The 23,525-nt window shown below is 43.4% G+C and overlaps 1 protein-coding gene across 1 annotated transcript in view; it reads right to left on the bottom strand.

The window, feature by feature from the left end:
• Positions 1-23,525, bottom strand: part of HFM1 (helicase for meiosis 1) — a 441,821-nt gene that overhangs the window by 209,843 nt on the left and 208,453 nt on the right. Inside the window, exons 8-9 of the mRNA XM_073592028.1 lie at positions 18,904-18,981; positions 12,931-13,092 (exon numbers count right to left, since the gene is read on the bottom strand). Of these exons, the coding sequence (XP_073448129.1) occupies positions 12,931-13,092; positions 18,904-18,981 (240 nt within the window). The remainder of the gene's footprint in view (positions 1-12,930; positions 13,093-18,903; positions 18,982-23,525) is intronic.

Raw genomic sequence — 23,525 nt, 5'->3', positions numbered from 1 at the left:
ATTTATGGATGAATTCCCCAAAGCATGTAGTGCAAGGGCCTGCCTGTATACTTTCCAATGGTACTGTTTAAAGTTTTTGTATCGTATTATTATCTTGATAGGTAATAGCAGAATGTTCAAATGTCCTCAAATGTGTACAGTGTGTATTTATATCTTTGTATTATGACACTTCTTACCTGTCCAGTGGTCTGCCAATAGTGTAACTAAGGAGGGGCTGTTCCAAGTAATACCCTGTATTTAGGCATTCATCTCTCAATGAAGTGAAGAGGGTTACCTGTCCAAGAGTCCCCCCCCCCCCTATAATGTTAGAAATGGCCCATGAGAGGGGGGAAGGGGGAATATGATAGGTGTACCTTATACTTTGTTGTTGTTAAATTCCCCTTAGTAAATGTTATCTGGAGGTTGCCCCATAATGTTTGTGTCTAATCTGCTTGCCATGTTTCTGGGAAAAAATAGTAATGTTTATTTTTTTTTCCTCAACAGTTTCCTTCAACGCCACAGGAATGGCAGACTGTGGCCTCCCACTTTGCCCAGCGGTGGGACTTTCCTAACTGCGGAGGGGCAATTGATGGGAAACACGTCCACATCGTCCCACCACCCAACTCGGGGTCGTACTATTATAATTACAAGGGGTTTAATAGTATAGTGATGTTGGCGGTGGTGTCGGCTAATTACGAGTTCTTGTATGTGGACGTGGGGAAGAATGGCCGGATGTCCGATGGTGGAGTGATCGCCCAGACAGAGTTCTACAGGCGTCTCCAGAATGGCAGCTTGGACTTGCCACCTCCAGAGGACAATGTTGAAGGTCTCCCATTTGTGTTTGTTGCTGATGAAGCATTTGCGCTGGGGGACCACCTGATGCGGCCATTCCCGATGAGGACCCTCACCCCGGAACAGAGGGTTTTTAATTACCGGCTGGCCAGAGCCCGAAGAGTGGTGGAGAACACATTTGGAATCCTGGCCAGCCGGTTCCGATTATTTCTGACACCCATCCATATGGCAGAGTATAAACTGAACCATATAATACTTGCCTGCTGTGTTCTCCATAATTTTTTAAGAAAACATTCAGCCAACTATGCTGGCTCAGTTGGGCCTGAGGCCGGAATCCCTAATCCATCAACACTGACGGCGCTTGAAAGTGGCCGTCCTGGCTTGCCCTCCCTGAATGCCCGTGATGTCTGGTTACGCTACCTGGAGTTCTTTGTGGGTAGGGGGGCTATCAATATGCCAGACAATCTGTGACACCTTTTTCAAATAAAAAACAACCAAAAGAAATTCTTTGTGGACATTTACTGCTTGTGTTTGTTTTAGCTGACCCTGACAGAAATGTGTTGAGTGCAGAAAATGTCGTGATTGGGTAACCTTATAAAAAACAGTGTTGGCTGGTACTTCCTAAATGCAAAAACACATTTCACTACAAGTGCACTTGCAACTGCACTGAACCTGCACTTGTAGTGCAAAGAGGATTTGCCCTTACGAAATAACCCCCATTTTTGCATAAAACAGCAATTACATCACCCCAAAAGTGTTGTAGTGTTGAGACAATAATCCACACATTCTTGAGTAAGGCACTTTTTTATACCTGCACAATCACATGTGCATTTCCCAAAGGTTTTTAAAACAAACCAACATGTTTGTTGTATAACAATGTTTGCAGTAGCATTATCAAAAATCGAAATATCCATTTCAGATAAAACAGGCCTGTGTAAAACCAACAAGAAAGCCAAAAAACTTGAACTTACAAAGTTCACATATGGTAAAACCTGAAGGCTATATCAGACATGAGTATTTATGAACTGTGTTTGATATAGCGTTCAGATGGGGGGAAATCACCCCTGGAAAAGCCAAATTTGGAAGATGCACACCAATTTACGAATGTCAAAATGTGCTATCTGCCATCAGGGGGGATCAAGGGACGTGTTTTGGGGGAGCAAGCCCTTCCTCAACGCTACTTTATAATTGAGGAAGGGGTTGCACCCCCAAAACGCGTCCATTGATCTCCCGTGATGGCAGATAGCACATGTTGGCACACTGTGTGCATCCTCCAAATTTGGCTTTTCTAAACATTGAAAAAATTTTGGTACGATAAAACAGGTGATTTTGTGGGGTTTAAATTCGCCCCAAAACATCAATGATGTTATTATTTTTTTTAATAACATCACTGATTTGTTGCTGGATGTTTTGCAATTGGAGATTACACCCCATGATCTCCCCGATCAGTATCTGGGCACTTTCAGATGTAAAGCGTTCTGGATCACGATCACCTAAAAAGAGATAAAGAACAAAAAAAAAGGTCTCAAAAATCTGCCACCATCCATCTCTTTTACCTGAGTCTGTGGTTGCAGACACTCACCTGTTGTGGTGCCAATCTCCACCACGTCTTCTTCTTCCTCCTACTCTTCTTCTTGGGTTGGTATTTCCCCTTCTTCCAGGGGGGGGGTCTCTGGTCTCCTGGGATGAGGGGTGTCCGAGTCTTTTCTCCCCTATGTAAAACAAAAATGGTATAATTAGCACACAGATATTTGATGGCAGAACTAGAAATAGGAAACATTGCTCGGAAGTGGGGTACAATTGTCTATTTTAGCAGAGTTCCAAGATGTATATTTTTTATTGCCCTTTGTCAAGCTGCAATACTTTACCTGTTTGGTACAAGCTTCACAGATGTAGCCCCCCCTATAGTATACACTGGAGCACCTGTGTGCCCCCCCTAATAAAAATGGTGTTCTTGTGTCCCACACTAGTGCTCCAGTGTCCAGATGTGAAAACAGCTGCTCAGTGTCCTCTCCTTACACACAATCTAGTTTGCATTTCATTCTAGTAACAAACCCATCTACACAAACAAATATTTGGCATCCAAGTAGGCCCCCAAAAATGTGTGAAAATGCATATTGCCTAAACAATGGTGTTCTAGAGGCCGAAAGAAAAAGGTTTGATACGAACGAATAATGTGTCCATGAACATTAAAGTTGACCTTTTTAAACGTTACAACTAATAAAAGCATATGGAGCAGAACGAACGTAATAAAGACGGAAAGAATAGGAACACAGCACAACTACTTACTTTTTTGCAGCACTCTCCGGATCTTTCGGTACTGCTCTGGCTCTCTCAACTTCAGGTCCGACCACCGCTTCCTGAGCTGATCTTTAGACCTTCGTACCCCGAAATTCCGCTCTAGACTCCTGACCACTTTCGCCATGATCTTGGCCTTTCGGATGTTCGGGTTGGGGTAAGGCCCATATTTTCCGTCATAGTCGGACTTCCTCATGATGTCGACCATCTCCAACATCTCCCCAAACGACATATTTGTGGCCTTAAAACGTCTCCTTCTGGATCGGGACGTGCCTGGATCCGCCCTTTCCTCCTCCTCCTCGTTGCTACAATTAGCCCGCACCTGCTGTATGTCCGCCATCATGCTCTTCCCCCACTGCGCCGAACGAAAAGGGGCGGGAAATAGACTAGAAAGAACGTCAGGGGCGGGCGGAGTTACACGCATGCGCAGTGTGTATAAAGCGTAACACGCGTGCGTATTACGTTTGATCTGTGAGCGGAGGAAGGAGCATTGGACGCGCCGATCGTAAGAACGAAGGAAAGAGACAAACTTGTGCCTATACTGCTTCTAGATTGAGGCCTATATTGTAACAAGATTAGGAGAGTTTTGTGTGACATTAGGCTTTGTCTTGTGTTGTGTCTTGCAGTGAACATGGATATCTTAATGAAAGATAATGACTTCATTTCAGTATTCATAGAGATGCTAAGGGAGCTGCCCTGTCTGTGGGAGATTAACCACTTCAGCCCCGGAAGGATTTACCCCCTTCCTGACCAGAGCACTTTTTACAAATTGGCACTGCGTCGCTTTAACTGCTAATTGCGCGGTCATGCAATGCTGTAACCAAACGAAATTTGCGTCCTTTTCTTCCCACAAATAGAGCTTTCTTTTGATGGTATTTGATCACCTCTGCCGTTTTTATTTTTTGCGCTATACACGGAAAAAGACCGAAAATTTTGAAAAAAAATGATATTTTCTACTTTTTGTTCTAAAAAAAATCCAATAAACTCAATTTTAGTCATACATTTAGGCCAAAATGTATTTGGCCACATGTCTTTGGTAAAAAAAATGTCAATAAGTGTATATTTATTGGTTTGCGCAAAAGTTATAGCGCCTACAATCTAGGGTACATTTTCTGGAATTTACACAGCCTTTAATTTATGACTGCCTATGTCGTTTCTTGAGGTGCTAAAATGGCAGAGCAGTACAAAACCCCCACAAATGACCCCATTTTGGAAAGTAGACACCCCAAGGAAATTGCTGATAGGCATGTTGAGCCCATTGAATATTCATTTTTTTTGTCCCAAGTGATTGAATAATGACAAAAAAAAAAAAAAAAAAAAAAAATTACAAAAAGTTGTCACTAAATGATATATTGCTCACACAGGCCATGGGCATATGTGGAATTGCACCCCAAAATACATTTAGCTGCTTCTCCTGAGTACGGGGATACCACATGTGTGGGACTTTTTGGGAGCCTAGCCGCATACGGGGCCCCGAAAACCAATCACCGCCTTCAGGATTTCTAAGGGCGTACATTTTTGATTTTACTCCTCACTACCTATCACAGTTTTGAAGGCCATAAAATGCCCAGATGGCACAAACCCCCCCCAAATGACCCCATTTTGGAAAGTAGACACCCCAAGCTATTTGCTGAGAGGCATGTTGAGTCCATGGAATATTTTATATTTTGACACAAGTTGCGGGAAAGTGACAATTTATTTATTTATTTTTTTTTTTTTGCACAAAGTTGTCACTAAATGATATATTGCTCACACAGGTCATGGGCATATGTGGAATTGCACCCCAAAATACATTCTGCTGCTTCTCCTGAGTATGGGGATACCACATGTGTGGGACTTTTTAGGAGCCTAGCCGCGTACGGGACCCCGAAAACCAATCACCGCCTTCAGGATTTCTAAGGGTGTACATTTTTGATTTCACTCTTCACTGCCTATCACAGTTTCGGAGGTCATGGAATGCCCAGGTGGCACAAACCCCCCCCAAATGACCCCATTTTGGAAAGTAGACACCCCAAGCTATTTGCTGAGAGGCATGGTGAGTATTTTGCAGCTCTCATTTGTTTTTGAAAATGAAGAAAGACAAAAAAAAAAATTTTTTTTTTCTTTTTTTAATTTTCAAAACTTTGTGACAAAAAGTGAGGTCTGCAAAATACTCACTATACCGCTCAGCAAATAGCTTTGGGTGTCTACTTTCCAAAATGGGGTCATTTGGGGGGGGTTTGTGCCACCTGGGCATTCCATGGCCTCCGAGACTGTGATAGGCAGTGAAGAGTGAAATCAAAAATTTACGCCCTTAGAAAGCCTGAAGGCGGTGCTTGGTTTTCGGGGTCCCATAAGCGGCTAGGCTCCCAAAAAGTCTCACACATGTGGTATCCCCGTACTCAGGAGAAGCAGCAGAATGTATTTTGGGGTGTAATTTCACATATTCCCATGGCATGTTTGAGCAATATATAATTTAGTGACAACTTTGTGCAAAAAAAAAAAAAAAAAAAAAAAATTTGTCTCTTTCCCGCAACTTGTGTCACAATATAAAATATTCCATGGACTCGACATGCCTCTCAGCAAATAGCTTGGGGTGTCTACTTTCCAAAATGGGGTCATTTGGGGGGGGTTTGAACTGTCCTGGCATTTTATGCACAACATTTAGAAGCTTATGTCACACATCACCCACTCTTCTAACCACTTGAAGACAATGCCCTTTCTGACACTTTTTGATTACATGAAAAAATTATTTTTTTTTGCAAGAAAATTACTTTGAACCCCCACACATTATATATTTTTTTAAAGCAAATGCCCTACAGATTAAAATGGTGGGTGTTTAATTTTTTTTTTTCACACAGTATTTGCGCAGCGATTTTTCAAACGCATTTTTTGGGGAAAAAACACACTTTTTTACATTTTAATGCACTAAAACACACTATATTGCCCAAATGTTTGATGAAATAAAAAAGATGATCTTAGGCCGAGTACATGGATACCAAACATGACATGCTTTACAATTGCGCACAAACGTGCAGTGGCAACAAAATAAATACATTTTTAAAAGCCTTTAAAAGCCTTTACAGGTTACCACTTTAGATTTACAGAGGAGGTCTACTGCTAAAATTACTGCCCTCGATCTAACCGTCGCGGTGATACCTCACATGCATGGTGCAATTGCTGTTTACATTTGACGCCAGACCGACGCTTGCGTTCGCCTTAGCGCGAGAGCAGGGGGGACAGGGGTGCTTTTTTTTTTTTTTTTTTTTTTTTCTTTATTATTTTTTTGCTTTTTTATCTTATTTTAAAACTGTTCCTTTCATTTTTTTTTTTTTTTAATCATTTTTACTGTTATCTCAGGGAATGTAAATATCCCCTATGATAGCAATAGGTAGTGACAGGTACTCTTTTTTGAAAAAATTGGGGTCTATTAGACCCTAGATTTCTCCTCTGCCCTCAAAGCATCTGACCACACCAAGATCGGTGTGATAAAATGCTTCCCCAATTTCCCAATGGCGCTATTTACATCCGGCGAAATCTAAGTCATAAAATGCTCGTAGCTTCCGGTTTCTTAGGCCATAGAGATGTTTGGAGCCACTCTGGTCTCTGATCAGCTCTATGGTCAGCTGGCTGAATCACCGGCTGCATTCTCAGGTTCCCTGTTGAGACAGGAGAGCCAGAGAAAAACACGGAAGACGATGGGGGGGGGGGGGGGCATTCTCTCCCACTGCTTGTAAAAGCAGTCTAGAGGCTAATTAGCCGCTAGGATTGCTTTTACATGAAAGCCGACCGCTGGCTGAAAAGAATGATACCAAGATGATACCTAAACCTGCAAGCATCATTTTGGTATAACCACTCAAAGTCGTGAATGCTGTACCTGAAGACAAAAATATGGCTAACAATAAAGCACAGTAAATGGTAAAGTATAAAAAATTGCATACCTGAAAAGCAAACATGATAAAACATAATAACAATAAAACATTGCAGAATAGAATACAGTAAAAAAGAGCAGAACAATAGAGAGAATAGAGAGAGAGAGAATAGAGAGAGAACAATAAAACGACAACTATTACTTTTTATTTTATATTTTTGTTTGTGTTTTTTTTTTTTTTTTACACTTTTTTTGTAACTGTAACTTTTATAACTGTAACCGGTTCCAGGTTCGGGTCTCTCAAAATGCGATGGCATCTTGGGAGACCCTGTGAAAGTGTGCCTAGTCTGTGCAATGCTGTACCCTACGCTAATACTCAGCTAGTGAATGGTAGCATTCAAAACATTCACCAATGCAAAGACCAGGATTGTCAGGACAGGAGGGACAATAATAGCGGGTGTCACGCCTATATCCGCGCTTACTGCAGACACGACATCTTTTTTGGGGGAGTTCGTTGGGTAGGGGTACTCGGGGGAGGACATAAAGAAAATGCCTCTCATGCAGCCGACTGCATTTGGTTGGGGATGTGAATGGGGGAAGTACGGGCGCTGCAGAAGTGGTGGGTTCCCAATTAGGATTGGCGAATGCAGCAGGAAGGGCATTATGGGCACGACGGGCCTGTGTTTGTCTTCTTTGTGGCAGCGGGACACTACTTGTGCTTGCCACCTCACCAGCTTGAACTGCACTTATGGGACTCGCCACGTCACCAAGTGTTACTGCAGTGCTGGTTTGACTATGACCGGGGTGTACTAGGCCACTGGCGCTTGCCAGTTCACCAAAACGCTACCAAAAAAACTGTTAACGATCGCAGGGATCAGGCCTGACTCTGCGAACGCTGCAGTTATGCGTTTAGAGTTTTGTAAGTGACAGTGATCGATCGATACTGCACTTGGGTGGGCTGGGCTGGGCCGGGCGGAGGGGCAAAACGCAGGTGCTAGCAGGTATCTGGGCTGATCCCACTAACACTGCGTTTTTGGGAACCCTAAACTGCTGGGGATGCCAGTATAGATCTGATCGGATCAGATCAGATATTGATCAGTTCAGATACTATACCACTAAGGGAGGTGTACGGTGCGTGCATGGGTGTTAGCGCTACTGGCACTAACCTGACGCTGCCTGGGGCTGGTGCTTGCCAGTTCACCAAAACGCTACCAAAAAAACTGTTAGCGATCGCAGGGATCAGGCCTGACTCTGCGAACGCTGCAGTTATGCGTTTAGTGTTTTGTAAGTGACAGTGATCGATCGATACTGCACTTGGGTGGGCTGGGCTGGGCCGGGCGGAGGGGCAAAACGCAGGTGCTAGCAGGTATCTGGGCTGATCCCGCTAACACTGCGTTTTTAGGAATCCTAAACTGTTGGGGACGCTAGTATAGATCTGATCGGATCAGATATTGATGCGTTCAGATACTATACCACTAAGGGAGGTGTACGGTGCGTGCGTGGGTGTTAGCGCTACTGGCACTAACCTGACGCTGCCTGGGGCTGGTGCTTGCCATTTCACCAAAACGCTACCAAAAAAACTGTTAGCGATCACAGGGATCAGGCCTGACTCTGCGAACGCTGCAGTTATGCGTTTAGTGTTTTGTAAGTGACCGTGATCGATCGATACTGCACTTGGGTGGGCTGGGCCGAGCCGGGCGGAGGGGCAAAACGCAGGTGCTAGCAGGTATCTGGGCTGATCCCGCTAACACTGTGTTTTTGGGAACCCTAAACTGCTGGGGACGCTAGTATAGATCTGATCGGATCAGATATTGATCCGTACAGATACTATACCACTAAGGGAGGCGTATGCTGTGTGCGTGGGTGTTAGCGGTACTGGCGCTAATCTGACGCTGCCTGGGGCGACGCATATCACCGCCGGGCGATCAGGGGGCTAAACCTTTATTCGGTAATAAACGGCGGGTGCCCTGACACTATAAAAAATAAACAAACTAACCTGCGTCACCCGTAACGGTTATACGGTGATCAGTGGTGAAAGGGTTAACTAGGGGGCCATCAAGGGGTTAAAACATTTATTAGGTAGTATATGGGGGTCCCTGTCGCTATAAAACGCTGACGGCGAACCTAAATATTTACCTCACTAACTAGCGTCACCAGCGACACTAATACAGCGATCAGAAAAATGATCGCTTAGCGACACTGGTGACGGGGGGTGATCAAGGGGTTAAAACTTTATTAGGGGGGGTTAGGGGGTACCCTAGACCTACAGGGGGGTAATACTAACTGTCCTAACACTGTAAATGTCACAAACTGACACCAATACAGTAATCAGAAAAAAAAAAAAAAAAAAAAAAAAACCTGCTGGTGTCAGTTTGTGACAGGGGGGGGGGGGGTGATTGGGGGGGGATCGGGGGGCGATCGGGGGGGGGATCGGGGTGTTTTGTGTGCCTGGCATGTTCTACTGTGTGTGTGTGTGTTGTGCACTCACATTGCAGTCTTCTCTCCTCGGCCCGGAACGGAAAATACCGAGCCGAGGAGAGATGACATCATTTCCTCTGCCTCTGTGTACAATACAGAGGCAGGGAAATGATCCCATTGGCTGAGAGCGATCGCGAGGGGGGGGCCACGAATGGATGGCCTCCCCCTCACCTCCGATCGCCGGGGGAGATTTGCCGACCGCCGCTGGCACCGGGGGGGGGCGTCCGATCGGACCCCCCACCCGCGGGCAGGCAAGGACGTACATGTAAGTCCTTTTGCCTGCCCGTGCCATTCTGCCGACGTATATAGTCGTGCGGCGGTCGGCAAGTGGTTAAACACCCCCATTACAAGAACCAAGCAAAGAGGAAGGCAGCACTGGAGCAATTGTGTGAAATTGTGAAGCAGGTGATCCCCACGGCAGACATCACTTATTTAAAGATTTTCATTGGTGGCCTGAGGAGCACATATCTGAGGGAGCGCAATAAAGTCCTTGATTCGCAGAGATCCGGAGCAGCAGGTGACATCTATGTCCCCAGGATGTTGTACTACGACAGGCTGCACTTTCTGGCAGGCCAGACTGAACCCAGGCCATCCCTCTCCAGTCTTTTTTCCACGCTTCCTTCCCCCCCAGCTGAGGCTTCTGACGCCCAACCTGGGCCTTCCAGGCCACATGTGGAGGAGCCCAGATTGAGCCAGGTATAGCATTCCTCTAAGAGCCCTTGCACACTGGGGCGGGGGGCGGCGTCGGCGGTAAAACGCCGCTATTATTAGCGGCGTTTTACCGTCGGTATGCGGCCGCTGGCGGGGCGGTTTTACCCCCCGCTAGCGGCCGAGAAAGGGTTAAATACCACCGCAAAGCGCCTCTGCAGAGGCGCTTTGCCGGCGGTATAGCCGCGCTGTCCCATTGATTTCAATGGGCAGGAGCGGTAAGGGAGCGGTATACACACCGCTCCTTCACCGCTCCGAAGATGCTGCTGGCAGGACTTTTTTTACCGTCCTGCCAGCGCATCGCTCCAGTGTGCAAGCCCTCGGGGCTTTCACACTGGAATACAAGCAGCGGCACTTTCGGGGCGGTTTGCAGGCGCTATTATTAGCGCAATAGCGCCTGCAAACCGCCCCAGTGTGCAAGGGCTCTAAATATTTCTGCTTGTCCAATCAATGATGTGAACTATATGTTAGTTGGGAGTACTAATTAAGGATTGTGATTGATGATGCAAAACATTACAACCATGTCCCTTTTTCATACACAGGGAAGTCTCAGCCAGGAGGTGGCCGGGCCGAGCCGGCTGGCTGATATCAAGGTCCCTCCACCCCCCCTGAAAACAGAAAGTGGCAGTAGGACGAGTGCCCTAGAGGAGGCGGCTATCAGATTCTTTTGGAGGGCTACAGAGGTCCTGGGAGCACCACACACCAGGCAGGAGAACATTGCTGCATTCATAGCCTATAAAATGCAGAGGATGGAGGAGGGCCAAAAAGCCATGTGTGAGGCCCTCATATCGGAGGCTCTGGAGAAAGGTATGAGGGGCCAAATTACACCTCACACACAGCTTTGGGATGGTCCTCCTCCTCCTCCTGCAGGTCCTACTCCTCCTCCAGGTCCTACTCCTCCTCCTGCCACATCTCCAACTGCACAGCCACAGCCGGGAATGAAGCGTGAAAGGAAGACCAGACAGTGAGGATCCTGGATCCAGTCTGTTGGGCAAAAAAATGCAGCCTCTTGTGGTACCACAGCCTGTGGACACAGATGTCATCTGCTGCTATCCAAGTCTCTATGAATCCCGGACCAGACTGCCCTCCCTTACATATGGACTCCTCAGGCCACCAATTTTGATGTTGAAGAATTGATGTCTGCCGTGGGGGTCCCAGGCTTCGCTAATTTCTCTTGTTGATCCAGTGTTGCCTTCCTCTTTGTTTGGTTCTGATCCCTTAATAAAGGATTTTTGTTTTGAATTATACTCTCCTATGTGTTTTACTTCAAAAAGGACAGTTTGTTTGTGAGGATTCAGGTACATTTCAAATATACAATGTGAAATGAACAAGGGACACCAACAACAAACAATCTCCTTGAGATTAAATAATAAAAGATATCAATGGTGTTGGGGTAACTTGACACACAAAACACACACAAAAATATTCTGGAGTAAAAATAAAAATAACATTGAACAAAGATCAGCCTTGGAAAAAATCCAAACATTAAAGAAAAAAAAAGGCTTAAAATCCAAAATAAAAAAAAATTAAAAAATATCAAACTGTCAGATGTGACAACTAATAACAATATATTCAGGGAATCCCACTAAAAAAACACAAATAAAAGTTTGTGAGAAGTGTGTGTGAATACGAGCAGCAAAACTACTTAATTCTTGTCACATTATAAAGAAGAAGAGAGTGCGCTGTATTAAACCATTTTTAACATTGCAGCGTGACGAAAGTGCTGTATCCATTGCGAATGCTAAGTTTACCAGAACGAGCTGTCCCGTGTTGGAATTTCTTCTGAGCATGCGTGGCACTTTGTGCGTCGGAACAGGCCACACACGGTCGGAATTGACGCGATCGGATTTTGTTGTCGGAAAATTTTATCTCCTGCTGTCCAACTTTGTGTGTCGGAAAATCCGATGGAAAATGTCCGATGGCGCCCACACACGGTCGGAATTTCCGACAACACGCTCCGATCGGACATTGTCCATCGGAAAATCCGACCGTGTGTACGGGGCATCAGACTGCAATTATAAGATGCTTGTTCCAGGGTAGAAAAATTATAGCACGGAAGTGGCAGGCGAAAGAACCCCCAACGGTAGGAGAATGGAGAAGAGAGGTCAAGGATACGATCATCAAGGAGGAATTCTGGTATAGAAGGAGAGGTAGCTTAAAGAAATATAAGAGTATATGAAAGTTATGGCTGGAGTATGAATGGGTCAGATAGGTATAAGAGTATTAGGTTGAGTGGGTGGTGTGTATTTGGGGGGAGGGGAGGGTGGAGGTGGACGGGGTGATGGGGGGGGGGGGTTGAGGGGGGGGGCGGGGGGAGAGAAAGAGATGTTTTGTAGATACCACTGTAGATTGTATAAACATTGTTTATAATATTTGCTCGGTGGGAGGAATTGTTGCTTTTATTTTTTCTCAACTCAGAAGCTTTTGAATTAATAAAGATAAGTTGAATATCAGCCACAATGATGTGAAAAAAAAGAGATGGGAAATTTTTTTTTTTTTTTTTTTTTTTTAAACAGAAGGGACCCTAGTGGCCAGTGGTAGGGCAATCTGAGCCACATATGCACAGCTATTCAAGCGACCAAAGAGACAGGACCCAGAAGGAAGATCAGACGACGATGGAAGCACTCAGAACCTGTGGGATTGGTGACAGAGCAGTGCTGGAGGGAGCATAATGTCTGTCATAATGTGCTAGTATGAAGTGCATATACTGTACCTGCAGGGAGTATGTTGAAAAAAATTAAATAGAGTTTAATACCGCTTTAATTAAGAGATATATTCATTTTTATTCTAAGCATAGCAGCAATGTACAATTAAAAGAGACGTACATCATCAGCATTGGGAATTGTTGCTGAAACTGCCACAAATCTCATAGGTAGCTGTACATCTACACTGTTGGTTGTATGTGCCAGTAAAACCTGCATTGTTTTCATCCTGCTAACCACAACTTCAAGCGTTGCCCCTCGGTTTTCATCCTTCACTGTGTGCACCTAAAAAGACAGCAGAATATTAGAGACTTTCTCAACAGGCAATCCATGCAACCCTTGAGTCTCACCAGACGTTGGTCAGGGTTCCTTTAACAGTGATCAGTGTCAGATTGATCTCCTTGCCTAAGTCTGCATAGTTCAGATACCAATTTCACTTTATAGTGCCAGCAGGAGGGGACCAGAAGAGTCTCTCCTCTCACTGATCACTAATATAAGGAAGCACTATAAAACCTTTGATGCAAGGGGGCATTTCTCCACCAACAACCATTTTAAATGAACGCTAACATATTTTTTTAAATTTCATTTTAATAATTATTACAGAAAATATATTGGTAATATGGAGCAGAAACTATTAAAACATAGTCTGCTCTGGGTGTCAAATGTCCTATTCGTCATATGTTTATGTAATATATATATATTACACACATATATACAGCTTTTCATGTAGACATAACCATTAGCGGCTTACAAAGGCCTATCATTTAATGGCTTCTTCCTCAGTAAAACGATTGAGTAAGTTTAGTTTAGTATGCATAATCAACAGTTTTTGAACTAAATGTAAATCAAAATTCTGAACTGAAAGTAAATATGTCCATAAAAAATTCCACAAGATTAAAAATATGCAAACCATTACATTTGAGTAACTGAAAAAATAATCAAGTTGGAAACAGCAGACTATAGGGATTAAAGCAATTTCTTGTAAATTAATGGTATGATGGTACTAAATGAGGAACATCTCACAATACACTTTTGTCACAGCATGCCTTAGCTCATACAGATTCTTGGGTGAGAACTGTGGTTGAAGTGGGACAACTGTTAACAAAGTATAGAAAAAGAGGAGAAAACTGCGCTGAGGTATATGAAAAAACAATCAAATATGTAAGCAATCAAAAAGTGACACAAGCAGCGATTCCTCTGTGTAACAAAAACAGTGAAAAATAAAAGAAAAAATATGGAACCGCGCTTTATCATGAAATATTAATGTCCATGAAACATAAATGTGACTACCACAGAAACGTCACCACAGAGGGATGTGTTGACAAAAATAAAAAAGCAAAATAATGAAAACAAATGCACATAAATATATAGTGTTCAATGAGCATAAAGAGTGCTTCAACACCAGTGATCAAATAAAATGCTAAAGTCCGTCAATCAGTGATGCATGAGGAATCTTCCATAATTTAGAAAATACTGTGTGACATCCACCACCAATAATAAGGATTGGCAGCCTACCAGAGCCCTGGGCGGAAGTGGGTAAAAGTGGGTAAAACACGGTGTCACCTGTACTAACTCAGTCAAACGACACCTACTGGTCAAATTGAATATCGGCTAAAAGTAATACAACCAACAGACAATTAATAATTTAGGGGCTAACGATAATAACCAACTCTTACCAGTGAATAGAGTCTAAAAATTAGAATCCATAAAAATAAAATTAAAAATGTAAAAAATATAAAAAAAGAGAATAAATGGATATTAGAAAACTGAATAATAAAACCAAAAATACTAAACTATATGAGAATGCACACATCCAAAAAGGATGTATGCACCCCCATAAAGACGCAAAAAAAGGTCCAGACAAATGTGAACCCAAGGCGAGGAGGCCAGACACCAATGTGACAGATAATCATCAATACACAAATTGCTACATCCCATGATGTCATTTAACAATAACCTATAAGATTATAAGTTAGATATCAGAAAAAATATATATATATATCTGTTTCCCTCAAAAAGCCTACCAGCATGAAGGGAAAAGGAAAGAAAACAGAAAAAAGAAAAAGGAAAAAAGAAAATTTTGCGTTGTTACTTTAAAGCGGGGGTTCACCCACACCGCCAAAAAAAAAAAATATTAAAAGCCAGCAGCTACAAATACTGCAGCTGCTGACTTTTAATACATGGCCACTTACCTGTCCCAGGGTCCAGCGATGTCGGCAGGGGACGCCGAGAACCCGCTCGGTTCTCGGCAGCTGCCGCCGCCATCCTAGGTGGGGGAATCAGGAAGTGAGGCGTTACGGCTTCACTTCCCGGTTCCCTACTGCGCATGCGCGAGTCGCGCTGCACGTCCCTAGTGGTCCCCGCTCTCTCCTGGGAGCTGTGTGTTCCCAGCAGACAGCGCGGTCGGGACGGGAAGAGGCATAGACTCCCATGGGAGTCTATGCTGGAAGTGGGTGCAAATACCTGTCTTAGACATGTATCTGCACCCCCCTCCCCCCTGAAAGGTGCCAAATGTGACACCGGAGGGGGGGAGGGTTCCGAAAAGCGGAAGTTCCATTTTTGTGTGGAACTCCGCTTTAAACTCCTTGTGACACTTTTAAGAATTGTTAATAAAAGCGTTCACATCTGTGTCAACATTGAAGCCGTGTGGAACATAGGTCTTAAGTCTATGGATTGAGGCCATTTCTTGTTTTGAAATTTCTCTGACTAGTAAACTGCCCCTCCAATGGGGCCTGTATTTGTCAATGCCTATAAACAAGGTGTTCGTTGGGTCTCTGCTATGTGCCTGGTCATAATGTCTCGACACTGGGTGCTTGTCATACCCTCTCCTTATATTGCCTATATGCTCATTTAATTGGACACGAAGTGCCCTTTTGGTCCTTCCTACATACTGTAACCCGCAAGGGCACTGTATGAGGTAAACCACACCCTCAGTGGTGCAGGTAATGAAGGATTCGATCTCATACAAGCATAGGGTGCTGGTAGACGAGAAACTACAGATCTTTCTCTGTTTGCATTTATTAAGAGAGCAAACCTGACAGCCCCTTCATCCATAGCACCCCTTCAAATTTTGAAAGAAACACCTATTTGCTCTAGGAGGATCCTGGACAGAGGGAGCCACCCTACTACCCAAGGAGGACGCCCCCCTGAAGACAATACGAGGCCTGGCAGACAAAACTGGACCCAGAACCTGATCACTGGTCAAGACGTGCCAGTGTTTCTGGATCAGTCGCTTAACCCTCTGATGCTGCACCGAAAACGTGGTGATAAAGGGGGCAGCAGCAGAAGTGTCTTCTGTGTTGGAACATCTATCCAACAGGAGTGTTGATCTCTCCCTGGCCCGTGCCTCTTTGACTGCTCCAGACAAGTACTCTCGATCGTAGCCTTTCTCTATGAATTTCTTAGAGAGAATAGCCGCCTGCTCATACTGATCTCCGTACAATTGCATCTAAGACGTAAAAATTGTCCCAAAGGGGACTGTTTTCAGCCAAGGGGCATAATGACAGCTATCCAATGAAATATATGAATTCCTGTCAGTTGACTTAAAGAACGTGGATGTCACAAATTTGTCACCCACGATTTTAATCTTCAAATCAAGAAAGTTAATTTCATTCAAGCTGGCCTCAAAGTTTAGTTTGACCCTGTCATTAATATTGAGTGACGTCATAAAGCTACGAAGATCAGATTCACAACCATCCCATAGGAGGAGGACGTCATCGATATACCTAGCCCACAGGACCACTTCAGGTCTCCTGGGGCATCAATGACGTCCTCCTCCCATTTGGCCATGAATAAATTAGCCAGACTGGGGGCATATTTAGCCCCCCATGGCAACTCCTTTATCTTGACGATAAAACTGGTGTTCAAACCAGAAATAATTGTGGCTGGCAGCGTATTGCAGTAATTATCAGATAAAGTCAATTTGAGATGATGTCAAACTGGAATCTCTAACCAAAAATAACTTAACAGCATCCAGGCCCAAATGATGAGGGATGATGGTATAGAGTGAGGTGACATCCCCAGTGACCATCCATAGTCCTCTTTTTGGGGTAATATTAGAAAGTAGGTTGATAACCTGTTTGGTGTCCTTAATATAAGAGGGAACCTTCCAAACCAAAGGTTGCAAGAAATGATCAATGTACTTGCCCACCCGGGACGTCACAGAGTCTATGCCACTCACTATGGGACGCCCCAGGGGGCAAGTCTGGTCCTTATGTATTTTAGGAAGGTAATAAATGACTGGTGTGCGGGGAGCACTGGGGACCAAAAATAGTCTCTCTTTGTCATTTAGGATACCCTTCTGAAAACCTGCGTTGACAATAATCTTGAGTTCCTTCCTGTATTTAGCAACTGGGTCTCTATTTAAAATGGTATAGGTGTCATTATCACTCAAGATACAATGCATCTCTTTCAAATAGTCACCCCGATCAAGAACCACAATGCCCCCCCCCCTCTATCAGCTGGTATGATCACTAGGGATTTATTATTGCAAAGTGATTCCAGACCAATTGCCAGATCCTTCTGCATATTTACTTTCTTGATTTTCATCAAGTCAAGATCCTGTAAAACAACATCCCTAAATACTCGTATGGCTGGGGCCAGGGAACCCGGAGGGTTAAAGAGGGAAGCGTTGGAAAGATTTGAGTGTTGATACTCCATTCTGATCGTGCTATTTTCCCTGATAGGATTAGATAGCATATATCGTTTGATATTAAGCTTCCGGACGTACTTGTGCACGTCCATATAGGTTTGGAATTTGCTCAGATTCCTAGGCGGAGCAAACTTCAAACCTTTATCCAACAATCGCCTTTCAGAGTCCGTCAATACTTGTTTACTCAAATTGAAGATGCCTGTTCCTATGTTCTTTTTCTTTTCGATTGCCCGCACCCGCCTCCCCCCTCTGAATCCTCTCTTTGTTTTACGGGCCGTTTCATGTCCTTGGAGTCCCTGGGAAAACCCCAGCCCTGGTTATTCCTGTTGGTAACCCAATTTCCGTGGATGTCCCATGATCACCTGTGCGCATTGGATCTGCATTCATCTGTTTAACCTGGGAGGGCCATTTCTGTTCAAGCTTCCCCGGACCCTCTGTAGTGGGGGGTCACGGGGCTCTGGTAAGCGACCAATCCTTATTATTGGTGGTGGATGTCACACAGTATTTTCTAAAATATGGAAGATTCCTCATGCATCACTGTTTGGCGGACTTTAGCATTTTATTTGATCACTGGTGTTGAAGCACTCTTTATGCTCATTGAACACTATATATTTATGTGCATTTGTTTTCATTATTTTGCGTTTTTATTTTTGTCAACACATCCCTCTGCGGTGACGTTTCTGTGGTAGTCACATATATGTTTCATGGACATTAATATTTCATGATATAGTGCGGTTCCATATTTTTTCTTCTGTTAACAAAGTAGATACAGCTCTGCAGTATTACTGTTAAATAATAAAATAATATCAAAAAGAAACCGATGTATACCTTTTGCTTAAATACATTTTTTTCAAGCTATAAATGTGTTGTTTACATATTTGTTCAATTCCATTTTTTTTTTTGCATGGAGACAAATATAAGCAAATGCTTAATGCAGGGGAGGACATTTTGGTGGTGGGGGCGGGCAATGGCCATGACCCATCGTGCAAGAAACTCAACTCTTATTGTCATCTAGGTAACAGCTGCTTGATTTTCAGGCTACTTTCATACTGAGGCGCTTTGCAGGTGCTATAGTGCTAAAAATAGCACCTACAAAATGCCCTGAAAAAGCCGCTCAATTCACTCCAGTATGAAGGCTTTCACACTGGAGCGGTGCGCTTGCAGGACGGTCAAAAAAGTCCTGCAAGCTGCATCTTTGCAGCGCTATAGGAGCGGCGCTTTGCGGGCAGTTTTAACCCTTTTTCGGCTGCTAGCAGGGGTTAAAACCACCCTGCTAGTGGCCAAATAGTGCCGCTAAAACGACAGTAAAGCTGCGCTAAATATAGCACCGCTTTACCGCCGGCGCCCGCCCCAGTGTGAAAGTAGCCTCAGTGTCTAAACACATACTGTATATACTTGTTTTATTAAAAATTTATTTACAACAGTAGGTTTTCATTGAGAATTACCTCATCTATAAGAAAGAGTCGAACTAGCTGAACCAGCATATTGTCTCTCCATTTTCTACTCATGGCGTCCCATTTCTCCTAAGTGGATTAGCACACATTTTGGAATTAGAAAACAGATGCCAAATATGCATAATCAGCAGTAAGTAGGCTGATACTGGTCTATAGCAACAGTTATTTCATAAAATAAAAATGCTTTTGGATTTCTGATACAACAACCACTCAACATGAATTTCAGTAACATTAAAGTGGAACTTCACTCTCTCAACCAATGTCAAATATTTTTAATCCTTATGCTGCTAGCATTAGTAAGTAGATAGGAAAGTTTTAAACCCTCCTGGCTGCATGCCTCAGCTAAGGATTGATGGATTCCAGGAAGTAAATGCTTCATGAATCATCTTCCCTTGCTCAAGATGGCCATGGGGGAGTGGGGCTGTTTAAATGATTTCTCAGCATATTAAAGCATGTATACAAGGATGGATGGGTGAGTTTGCATTAGATATTAAAAATAAATAAATAGAATTTTTGGTTTGTGTTGCTTAGATGCAGTGTAGTTCCACTTTAATGTGCCATGTACTGAAAAAAGCGTCACATGGTGCAGTTTATGCTTCTAAGTATAATGCCTTTACCTGGTTGTACATGGTGGCAAGTATCTATTGTACATTTACTGTAGGTCAGACTGTTTTGTAGGGAAAAAAAAAACATGAACATATAAGCCCTCATGCACACTGGATGTTTTAAAAAGCTCCTTGTAGCACCCAAAGTCTTGGCAGGAAAACGTGGCAGAAAAAACTTTTGTATAGATGCGTTAGCGTTTACAAGCATTTTTTTACAAAACACTCCCCTCTGCTAATTTTTCACTCCCAAATGCCCACAATGCATTGTAAAAAGATTATATATTTACAGTCTGGGTGCTAGTTTAATGAGGGTAAAGAGCCCATGAAAGCTAGCTATATGTTTTTCCCGCCAGGTTTATGGATCCTGGCCTGAAAATATTGATGAAGCAATTTTGCTTCTTTATCTGCTGCGGAGGGGGAAGAAACAGAGAGAATTGGATGAAAAGAAAACCAATGGTTGGTACTGGACTCATCCCTTGATGTCCCGGCGGTTAACCTTAGGCTACTTTGCCAACATGTTTACAGAGCTACGGAATTATCCAGAAAAATCCCACACCTTCACTAGGATGTCATAGATGTAGTAAAAATATATAGCCCCGGGCCTATATATAATATTGTCATGGAGTGCACACCCTTGATAAAAATGATAGGAAAAGGGATATGTATTGCATTTGGGCGTTAAATGGTCTCCACCAGACAAATAACAAACATATTAACATTTCATAATTTATTGAAAAATAGAAAGACACATAAAGACATACAGCATAAAAAAATAGGGGAATAACATATACATCCCCATGTATAAAAAGCAATGGTATGTATACAGCATGTCAAACAGAGATATTATAATAAAGTAGCCAACATGTTTCACGGTTTATATATCCGCTTCTTCAGGGCTTGCTTGCTTGGAAGCTAACTCGTAATCTTTAAGCCATCCAGAGCATTATATAATATTGATCTCATATTGAGAGTAGACAGCAACAGATTCCAAATGCAAATAGCACACTTGAAATGAACTCTGGACCTTTTATCTGCTCCTTGTAAATGGGATAATGAGGGAATAACACACACCTGGCCATGAAACAACTGAGCAGCCAATTGCCCCATTACTTTTGGTCCCTTTAAAAAGTGGGAGGCACATATACAAACTGTTGTAATTCCTACACCGTTCACCTGATTTGGATGTAAATACCCTCAAATTAAAGCTGAAAGTCTGCAGTTAAAGCACATCTTGTTCGTTTCATTTCAAATCCATTATGGTGGTGTATAGAGCCAAAAAAATTAGAATTGTGTCGACGTCCCAATATTTATGGACCTGACTGTATGTTATTATAATTTTTTAAAATATAAATGTGAATACATTTTTTAGTTATTCTTTAAAATCTTTTTTTCACCGGCTTCTGCCCGCCATATAGTAAAATGACGGATGGGCGGGACCGCTCTTGTTCTGGGACAACATCATATGACGTCGTCCTGCTCTTGCCGTGCATGCGGCCGATCTGTTGTGTGGCGTGTCGCTCGGACACGCCGCATCACCGATCGTGGTATAGAGCCAATGACAGCGGCTCTTTGATAAATGGTCATAGGAGACCCTCAGAAATCACATTGTCCCGATCAAACCAAAAAAGACCGAGCCAGATAGAACCATGGACACCAGGAGTTTTTTTTTTGAAAATCGGGTTGGCATCTTTCAATGCAGGAAACAGGGCTGTCTGACATGCCAATTCATCACCCATGGCCAGCCTTCCTTCAGTGACCGCACCGGTAATACTTACTCCATTAGACAGTTCATCACTTGTTCCACCCAGTTTGCTGTATATGTCCTGCAGTGCCCATGCAATCTATTATATGTGGGTCACACCATCCGGGTCTTATGCACCAGGGTTGGTGAGCACCACAGGTTCTTTGAGAAAGGGGTAGACAAACACAGTGTCCTTGTCACTTCGCTGCCCACCATAGGAAGAACATTAAGGTCTGTTTTAGCCATCAAATACATACCCAAGGCAGGCTTAACAGAGAATGAAAGATTTCTGCGATTATGTAGAAAAGAGACCCTATGGATATAAAAGCGCAATACACTCTCAGTAGTCCGAATAGTAGAGTTTCACAATGCAAGAGTCATGATGCTCCTGATCATGACCACACCCATACCCTGTCACCCCAATCCTGGGACTTGACAACCTTTATCCCATTTCCACATCCAACAGATTTAGCCCCCTTTTGGGGGATCCTGACACATCAGGCCTCGGTTTTGTTACTCCTTCCTAGATCCCAGAGCCGAACCCTTCTGGATAAGATCTGTCACCTAATTTTGAGAACTCTTTTTTTAGAGTATCCCCCCACCAACCTAACAGAAGGAAAAAGAAAACATCACAAGGTGGACGTGGGGGAAGGAGCAGTATAAAACAACTACAAAAAAGACAGGAAAGAGATCATGTATAATCTCTCCTCCTATATATTAATGGAAGCCGCACATGCCTTATTGAAAAAAGGTCTCAGCTTTGCACCTTATACCACAACCAACAAATTTTGCCTTTTTAAAGACCCCAATCATCACAGTGAAACATCATTAAATAAAAAATGAAGCCATTAATCCAACTTCTCAAGATATGCCCCTGGCAGGTGACATTATGGATAGAGATCATGACACCTCCACCCTTCAGAAATTATGGGAATTATGGGAAGAAGGTCATATTGATAGCCAACCTCTGGAGAAATGTTTTGACCCACCAGTCTTACATACTTCCATCCGCGCCCTGTTCCATTTTTTTATCCCTCCCAGCCCAGAAGTTCATATTTGGATACTTAGTAACAAGTGGTTTAAAGAGATCTCATTAGCTTATGCAATAACATTTCTACAAATAAGTCCAACCTACCCCTTATCGAGCGACATGCCTTGAAATCCAATTTCTTACACCTGCTTCCTGTAGCACACCTTGCTTTTATCACCTCCCCAAGGTGCACAAATCACTCTCAAACCCCCTGGTAGACCTATAGTAGCTGGGACTAACAGTTTTACTAGTGGGCTAGCTCAATATACTGGTACCTCCCGTCAGTTGTCCAACCACATCCTTCCTATATACGGGACTCTGGTCATCTCATTGACGTCCTCCAGCATTACCAATGGGAGAGTCACTATTTATGGGCATCCATGGATGTCTGCTCTCTTTATACCTCAGTCCCCCACGAGGTAGGTCTTAAAGCTCTCAACCGTTTCCTGTCTAAAGATTTGAAGTTCAATTTTCTCCAGGCCCAATATATACTCGAGAGGACTAGATTCTGCCTCAAACACAATTACTTCTCCTTCAAAGACAATCAAAAATGTGCTCTCTTTGTAGATGACTTACTGTCATTTGTTACTTTCTCATTCAATACTCTACCAAGCTTGTTCAAGATCTTGAGAGAACTTGGGAATATGAGGATTTATTTTAATTCCAACAAGTCTGAAACCTTAACCATCCATTTACCTGAGTTTATTGCCATACATTTAAACATTATTTCTTCTTTTCTTAGTAACCTAACATCCTGCCATATTTTGGAATTATGCCGCGTACACACGAGTGGAATTTCCGTTGGAAAAATCTTGGATGGTTTTTCCGACTGAATTCCGCTCAAGCTTGGCTTGCATACACACGAACTTTCGACTGTCAAGAACGCGGTGACGTACAACACTACGACGAGCCGAGAAACTAAAGTTCAATGCTTCCAAGCATGAGCGGAATTGTTTCCGAGCATGCGTAGGAATTTTTTTGCGCATTGGAATTGCTACAGGTGATCGGAATTTCCGATCAGAACTTTTTACGACCGCAAAATTGAGAACATGGTCTCAATCTTTTGCTGGCTGGAATTCCGCCAGCAAAAGTCCGATGGAGCATACACACGGTCGCATTTTCCGACCAAAACTCACATCAGTCTTTTGCTGGCCGAATTTCCGATCGTGTGTATGGGGCATTACCCTTACTTCAGACCCAGTCTTGTTCCAAAAGTCAAAGCACACCATTCTTTTTG

This window comes from Aquarana catesbeiana, linkage group LG07, assembly GCF_042186555.1.
Source record: "Aquarana catesbeiana isolate 2022-GZ linkage group LG07, ASM4218655v1, whole genome shotgun sequence".
NCBI classification, from domain to species: Eukaryota; Metazoa; Chordata; class Amphibia; order Anura; family Ranidae; genus Aquarana; species Aquarana catesbeiana.
This window is presented reverse-complemented; position numbering and strand designations above follow the sequence as displayed.